The sequence below is a fragment of the Papaver somniferum genome, chromosome 8 (assembly GCF_003573695.1).
Source record: "Papaver somniferum cultivar HN1 chromosome 8, ASM357369v1, whole genome shotgun sequence".
Taxonomy (NCBI): domain Eukaryota; kingdom Viridiplantae; phylum Streptophyta; class Magnoliopsida; order Ranunculales; family Papaveraceae; genus Papaver; species Papaver somniferum.
The window spans coordinates 98502209-98510178 of NC_039365.1; the positions used below are offsets into that span (position 1 = coordinate 98502209).

General features: G+C 35.8%; 1 protein-coding gene across 2 annotated transcripts; it reads right to left on the reverse strand.

Moving 5' to 3' along the window:
• Positions 1-2010: 2010 nt before the first annotated feature.
• Positions 2011-5346, reverse strand: LOC113302236 (14-3-3-like protein D). 2 transcript variants are annotated; one of them, XM_026551121.1, is made up of 7 exons: positions 5113-5346; positions 4688-4994; positions 4489-4576; positions 3510-3619; positions 3252-3400; positions 2448-2503; positions 2011-2353 (listed from the first exon to the last, which is right to left on the reverse strand). In XM_026551121.1, exons 1-7 carry the CDS (start codon positions 5183-5185, stop codon positions 2351-2353), a joined length of 786 nt encoding a protein of 261 aa, XP_026406906.1. In that variant the 5' UTR covers positions 5186-5346; the 3' UTR covers positions 2011-2350. The 2 variants fall into 2 exon arrangements, with proteins under 2 accessions (XP_026406906.1, XP_026406907.1); XM_026551122.1 differs by having other exon boundaries at positions 2448-2500; positions 5113-5344.
• Between the last annotated feature and the right edge of the window lie 2624 nt (positions 5347-7970).

The following is a 7970-nucleotide window of genomic DNA, read 5'->3' on the forward strand; positions in this document are numbered from 1 at the left end:
GTACATTTGCGGTTACAACATGTAAAACCCATATTTCTACCTTAGAATAAATTAATTGTCCTTCTCCGACCTGCAAAGAACAAAAAACTTTAGATCCTCTTCTTAAAAATACACAAGATAATTTTCATTAGACTCCTTATGTGTCGGGAACAATCAAAAAATTAAAACAAATACATAACATTCAAATCTATCCAAAAATGACTCATCAAAAATTTACACTTAAATCATAGGCCTGACTTTAATTCTGGCGAAAAAAATAATCATATTTTAAAGCTTATATTGACCTAGCTAGGACAAAAAATTCTCGCAGGATTGCATTGTTTGCAACCTTGTAAATGGGATAATAATCTAGCTTGCTAAAAATGAAACCTCAAACTTTTCGCAAACCTCCCTGACTTCTTGGACGGTTTTCTTTTTCCTTTGCATCTACCAATTTTTTTTTTATCTTTATAATCATGACTACATTTTCATCCATAACAACATGATTGACAATCGTCACCTAAACCTTCCTATTCATCTAGTTCCGATTTAGAGATTTAGTAGATTTGATGGTTGTAACAAAAAATCATTATGCATGTCATTTTAGCTGTTAACCTTTTCTGAACTTTCTACACCAAGAAACGACACAAACATGGGCATCATAATTAAGGCTGAATTTAGGACATGCAATGCATAATAAGGTTTATACAACTCGGAAAAAATCAGTGCATCACAGTGGAAGCTCGGAAACTCAAACAAACCAAATGTCTACGATGCGGGAAGGAAGTCAGGAAAAAGCAAATAAGAAACAACGACGACGACAACCATACAGACCTGATTATGCAATGAATAATGAAGCATACAAACACTTGGAATCCGTTAACTGAGATGAGCCGAAACGAATGGTTCCCTTGCCAGAATTTGGATCTGGACACCCATTGGGGAGGTCTAAGTCTAAAATTGATAAAGGGATAGCGAAATTATTGAAGTTGACGAAGGATATTGTGAGGAATTGAGACGACAATGTCGATGAGATAATATCGATGTTCCTTTGAGGAGGAATATGAAGTTAAATCCATACTTCATTCATCACATGTATGCGGAACTATCGATGATTCGTGAAGAGAATGGATTTGAGGCTTCGCCGAACGGGGGAAGAGATTAATGAGAGGAAATAACTACATTTATTACTCATCCGATGAAAATTCGGTACAATGGTATGAATACAACACAAATCAGTGTCAAAGGCTACAATCTTTGGGGATCGACTAAAGAATTAATATTTTAAAACAAAATAAAATAATTTACCAAGCATTTTTTTTATCGTAAATTGTTATTTGGATGACAAATATCTAATATTCTCATAACTGCAAGTTCACATGGGTCAAAATAAGTCTTATCATAGTTGACAGTAATTATTAAAACATTTATAATTTCTTAATTGTAATTGTGAATAATTATTGAATAAAGAGTATTATTACAAGAAACTGGTTAGACGCCTAACAATAACGTACTATTACATTAGTTAAACAGGTTGTCGTGCTAGTCTACCAGCGAGCCTCATGAGAAATCAGCCAAGGGAGCCGAAGCGGATATGGGAGTTGACTATGTCGCAAGGGGCGCAGGCTAACTCTACCTTCTATGTTAAACTCTGTAATATTATCAGGGACTCAAACTTGGGACAACCTGTAACGCACCAAGCCTTTGAGGAACGGGGACCAAACTTTGCAATATTGGGACTCGAACTTCGGACAACCTGGGGCACATCAAGCCTTTGAGGAACGAGGATGACCGGTTGAACTAGCTACTCGATATCCCGTCTCATGTGTTACACATGTTATTTCTAGTGGTTTTTACAAGAGAAAGAAATGAGCGTAAAAACTTTTTTGGAAATGAGGGTAAAAACTTTTTTGGATTTAGACAGGGCATTATATTATATGTATGTTCGTGCTCACGGATGAACAATCTATGTGGATATATTAATGGCATGCACACAAGATAAAAACTCAGTGGAAGAGTCGAGGGAAGCTCTAAAGAAATAAAACTTGTGATTATGAGCAAATAGAGTTGCAAAACATCCACTTTATTAAGAACTAAAGAGATACAGAAGATCCAACTCATAAGAGTTACAGAAGCAGAGACTAAAAAAGAAGAAGAAGAAACTCATACAACACATGCATTTAATGAAAACCATAATAAGAAACATCGGGATTTTCTGTTCTATGTCTGGTTTACAATTATAATACTAGCCCCGCCGTAATCCAAGCCTTTTCTTTTGCCAAATCATGTGCAAAAAATTACTTCCCAAAATACAGCTTTAAGCAAATATTAAGAATCCTGGAAGCAGGAACTAGCTAGTGCTTCTTTTGTTTCACTGCAAAAAAAAATGAGATTTATATTCAGCATAAGTTTTTGATGTCTAAAAACAGAAATGAACAATTTGGTCACTTAACACTAGCTGGCCTCACCTCTGCGTCTTCACCTCCACCAGCTTTAGAAGAGGTGTCCATCTTGACATCTTCTGCTGGGACAGAAGCAAATAGCAAATAACATTCAAAACACAAAGGAAAGAGTTATAAAGCTTGAATAAGCAATCATTTAAACATTAACCTACATTGCACTAAGGATGATATCAGCTCAGCAAGTTTAGGAAAAGGAAGAAAAAGAAGAAGAAGAAAAGTGAAATTAATCGGTTTAAATAATGAACCGCAAATTACAGCTGGCCAAGAGGGTGAAATGGCATTGGACATGGTGATATTATTATTATATTTTGAGTAAGCGTAATGCACAGATGGTTTGTTTTTTTTTGGTAAGTGTAATGCACAAATGGGGGGTATAGAACAACAATCTATATTTTAAATTCAGAACACATGACACAATCATCATTTTTAACCAGTGGAATCAGTTAACCCTAATTAAGGATGACGGGAGCTTTAACTTCAAAACATCATGAGCAGATTTTCATATAATTGATAAATACACCTATAAACTTAAAAAGTTTGATTACCCTAGCTATTTGATCGTACTAATCTGTTTACTAGTTACTACAACTCAAATGCTAGCCTGCCTACACTGATAAAGATTTTCTGAGCAATTAGAAACAACAAGGAAGTATACTATAAGTCATTGACCAGGACCCTAACAGAAAACGACTCAAGAGAAACATATATGCTCCTACTTTGGAGTCTAACAGGCAGGAATTCTACAAACCCGTAACACACAGAGAAGAGATGAATGTATGAGCTATAATCCAAAAATATTGAACGGGTTACCTCCATCCTCTGGGATGTCAGAAGTCCACAAGGTGAGGTTGTCCCTTAAAAGTTGCATAATCAAGGTGCTATCTTTGTATGATTCTTCGCTCAGGGTATCAAGCTCAGAAATAGCTTCATCAAAGGCTTGCTTTGCAAGGTGGCAGGCTCTGAAATAACATTACCATCAGAATCATATGTCTACTCCACCTGGCTGTACTAAAAGATCATGGATCATGAAAATCCTACTGTCCAAGTCCAATTAGTTTATCAAAATACCTTTCAGGTGAGTTCATGATCTCATAGTAGAAAACTGAGAAGTTCAGTGCCAAACCCAGGCGGATTGGATGTGTAGGAGACAAATCAGCCTCTGCAGCAGTGGAGGCCAGCTATAGACACATATAAGAATAAGGTTAGTACTGTATTTAAGATTGTCTGACATATATTAGCGTATTCGACAGATCCAAGAAATTTCAATCTCATGACTCAAAAATGCTAGTATATGAGGAAACTATCTACCAAATAAAGTTGTAGATGACTATTCACCCTGGAATCTCTTTTCAGGACAACTGTATTACATAATAACCAACTTGGAAACACATTAAGTTCAGTAAAATGTTCGCAATCTACTACCTAAATGTGACAAAATAAATCAAACATCCTATAGAGAAAAAAAAAAACCATGATTCTTTCCTTTTGAACCGGGGGGGAGAGAAAGCTCACAGAGAACATTAGACGATATTTTCAAGACCAGATAAAAACTTTTAATGTCCAAGCCCATCCAGCCCCAAAAAGAATCACACAAGATCAAAAATATAAGCAGTTTCAACACAACCATAATTAACTCTGATGGTTTAAAATGCTCTTTTAACATTACCTTCAGAATAAAGTTAAAAAACAAAACCAATATGGCATATGGACATTTAAAAACTTCGCTGGTCAGCTAATGGGGGCACAACTTGCCAACATCTTGCACACCCAATCAAATCAAATATCAACATGTTAACAAAATAAGTGTCAAATTGTCAATGCAAGCGAATAAATCCAATAGGTACGCAAAAGACATTTAACTTCTATGTCAATACAGGTACCGATTAACTTAATTGTCAATAAATACAAAGACACAAACCCAATTCACATATTAATGAACTACTATCTACGAGATTATTGCCCAACAAATTATGCTGTGTTAGCCCCTCGCTAAATGATAAAATTAACACAACAATAATAACACCAAATAACCCAACAATAATAATACCTCGTACGCTTTCAATGATTGATCAGCAGCTTCCTTCCTATCATTACCACTCTTAAACTCAGCCAAATAACGATAATAATCTCCTTTCCTGCACAACCAATAAAAATTTCCAACATTAAAAAAAATGCTGAAAAAAAGAAACACCAAAAATCAAGAAAATAAAACAAGATCCGTTTCCCCTACTCTTTCTTAATCTTACATCTTATAGTAAAAAACAGTGGATTCACCAGCAGCAGATGAAGGAATGAGATGTTCATCAATAACAGCCATGATATCATCACATATTTTAGTTAATTCCGATTCAACTTTCTGTCTGTATTCCTTGATCCTTTTCACATTCAGTTCATTTCCTTTTCCTTCTTCTTTCTGTTCAATAGATGATAAGATCCTCCATGAAGCTCTTCTTGCTCCGATCACATTCTTGTACCCAACTGATAACAGATTTCGTTCTTCAACAGTTAATTCAACATCTAACTTTGCAACATTCTTCATCGATTCCACCATTTCTACACAAAAATCAAAGGTTAAAAACAAGAAAAAAAAGTCAAGATCATTCAAACCCTCATTCGAGATCTAAAAACAAAAATGAGAAAAATAAAAAGAGTAAAAATAAAAAAATTATACCATCGTAACGTTCAGCTTGTTCAGCGAGCTTAGCGATGTAAACAGAGGTTTCACGATGTTTAGGGGCAGCCATGATAGATCTGTGGAAAGAATTAGGGTTTGAGGAAACTGTGTTTATCGTTCCTGCTGTGTTTTCTTTCTCTCTCTTTTCTGTCGAAAAGCAATTTGAGAGCGGAGAGGAGAGAGAAAATGGTGGGTGCTGTTTCTTTTTTGTGTTTGAAAAGGACACGAGAAGGAAATGGACGGGTATTCCCTTGTTTATAGCCTAAAAGCACTTACCTGGACCTTTTTCTGGGAAGTACACCGTGGATAAATAAACTTTTTATTTCATGTAAATGTAAAAGCCCTGGAAAACAGGTTTTTTTTTTTTTGCATGGCTAAATTGGGCATATACCATTTAATTGGGGCCAGCTAGATAACAAAAAAAGGTCACTAGAAATCACTTCATACCACCCCTTATCAAAATAATTATCAAACTATCTATTTTACTCCTGATTAATTAGTACTAATTAATCATATTAGGGGTTAATTTTGTTTTAAATGTGAGATTAACCAATGTTAGAGAGTTCATCAAAACATCAACATTTTGATTTTTTTTTTGGTAAAAGTTACACAGAATCGGTTTATGTTCATTCACTTGTAAACTGATTCTGGATTGGTGTTTAGAATTACCAGAGGACATCCATAATCGGTTTACTTTGACATGTTTTATAATCCGATTATGAAAATCGTATTTTTCTTATGACATAATATATAAACCGATTGTTTCCTTTCATTACCAATTTTCATTCATCGCATTATTATTGTAGGATGCATTTAGCACATACATCAAGACTTTAAACCCCTAGGCAACCCTAGTGGACGAGTTATAATCTCGTGAGGGTTTACATAGAGGTCTACCCACAAAACCTTTACAAAAACTTCTAAAGCCATCAATTTTCCTCCGACGAAGACGATACCGCATCCAAGTAGTCCGGGTTATCCTCCGGGATTCTGTCTGTCAAGAAGTGGTAGCTTGCACCCAATGCGAATGCTTCCCCCTTTACTTTCAAGTAGCACGCTTTCACGACTTCGTGCTACAAAAACACAAAAACAAGCTTACAGTTGTTAGTGGTGTTTCGTTGGAAGATAACACAACATGGGGTACGTTAAAAAAAACCACAAAATTACTTACAAATTGTGCAATGGACAAGGTGAAAGGGCGAGCGTTAAAAATCGGAGGTTGGAGAGCTAAAAAAACAAGTATCGCATTTTCGATGAATAGGTGTCTTTCATGGATGGCTTGAACACTTCTTGCGTTAGGATTTCCAAATTCTTGGATAAATTTGTTGTGTACTTTAACCCAAAAGGTTGTTGAATCCTCTCTTTCGGAGGATTGACGTCTAAGCCGATTTTCCGCATACCATGCTTTCGTGATTGCCAAATCTTCCGCGGAGTCGAATGATGCCATTTCTTGTATGTATATGTATGAAATGAGTAGTTGTGGAGTATATGGAGTAAGGGGGAATAAAATGATCAATTTTGGGGCAAATGGGGTCCAAGGGTGAGGTCTCTATTTATAGAGAAAGTCTCAAACGACTATTTTTTTCTTGAAAAACGTGTAATAATTTGAAATAATCGGTCTTTTAGAAGTACTATAAAATCCGATTGTGTTTATATGCCACAAGGAATCGATCTTTCTTGCGACCAAAGTAAACCGATTAGAGTCATTTTAAATTTTGAATTTTCACCGACACTAATCGGTTAATATATTTCCATATGTGATCTGATTCTATAACATCCAGAAAGATTGGCATGCATAATCGGTTTATAATCGAGTAAACCGATTCTTGACATGTCAAGCTCGAATTATAGAGCAACACATAATTAGAATTAAAGCTTCAAGTTCATCAAGTTCAACACAGATATCATCCAAAATAAAAATCTTAAAAGAGTGTTAAGAACTTAAAATAACCACAAGTCTTGTAAACTTAAACTTTTAATATCTAAAACTTAAACATAAGAACTTAAACAGCAGTAGCACCGGCACCAGCATCACCACCATCAACAGGAGCACCAGCACGAGCACGAGCAGCACCACCATCAGCAGGGGCACCAGCACCAGCATCACCACAATCAGCAGGATCACCAGCATCACCACCATCAGGAGCAGCTGCTTGTTCTTCAGCCATTAGTTCCCACATATCTTGCATTTCTGCATGGACCTCCCTCCCAGATGAAATCATGTTTCTCCTCATCCTGGCGAAGGTGGTGACCTCAATAAGCTCTTCAAGTGAAAGCTTATCAATCAATGCCAGGGCTTGTTCAAGCCGGGTTTCAGCTCCGAATGCAAACTTGTATAGGTTCCTCACCGGCATTCTTTGTGGTTGCCTCAAGATATCCTCCACGGTTAAATCGCGATTGTAGAATGGTAGGTATCCGAAGTCCATTCTACACAAAAAACAAACAAAAATCAAGTTAAAAATCGGTACATAAAGAAATATATGTAACCCAATTCTGAAGAGACCGCTAAAATCGGTTTATGTGGTACATGTATAAAATCCGATTCTGAAAGAAAGATGAAAAGACTATATTATCGGATTATACATATTATATATATAAACCGATTCTGTCGATGTATTTTCATATTTCATTTCTAAGCCAAAATCGGATAATGTTAATCCTAATGTAAACCGATTACTATGCATGCTCTTCATGGTCGAAAAAAAAATCAAGAATCGGTTTATTCGATAGGTCAATAAAAACTGATTGTGGGTGTAATCAGAGTTTTGATTTGTCAAAAACGATGATTTAAATATGTAAATCAATAAAATAAGAATATGGGTTGATGGAGAATTACCTTCTTCTTGGTTGGATCG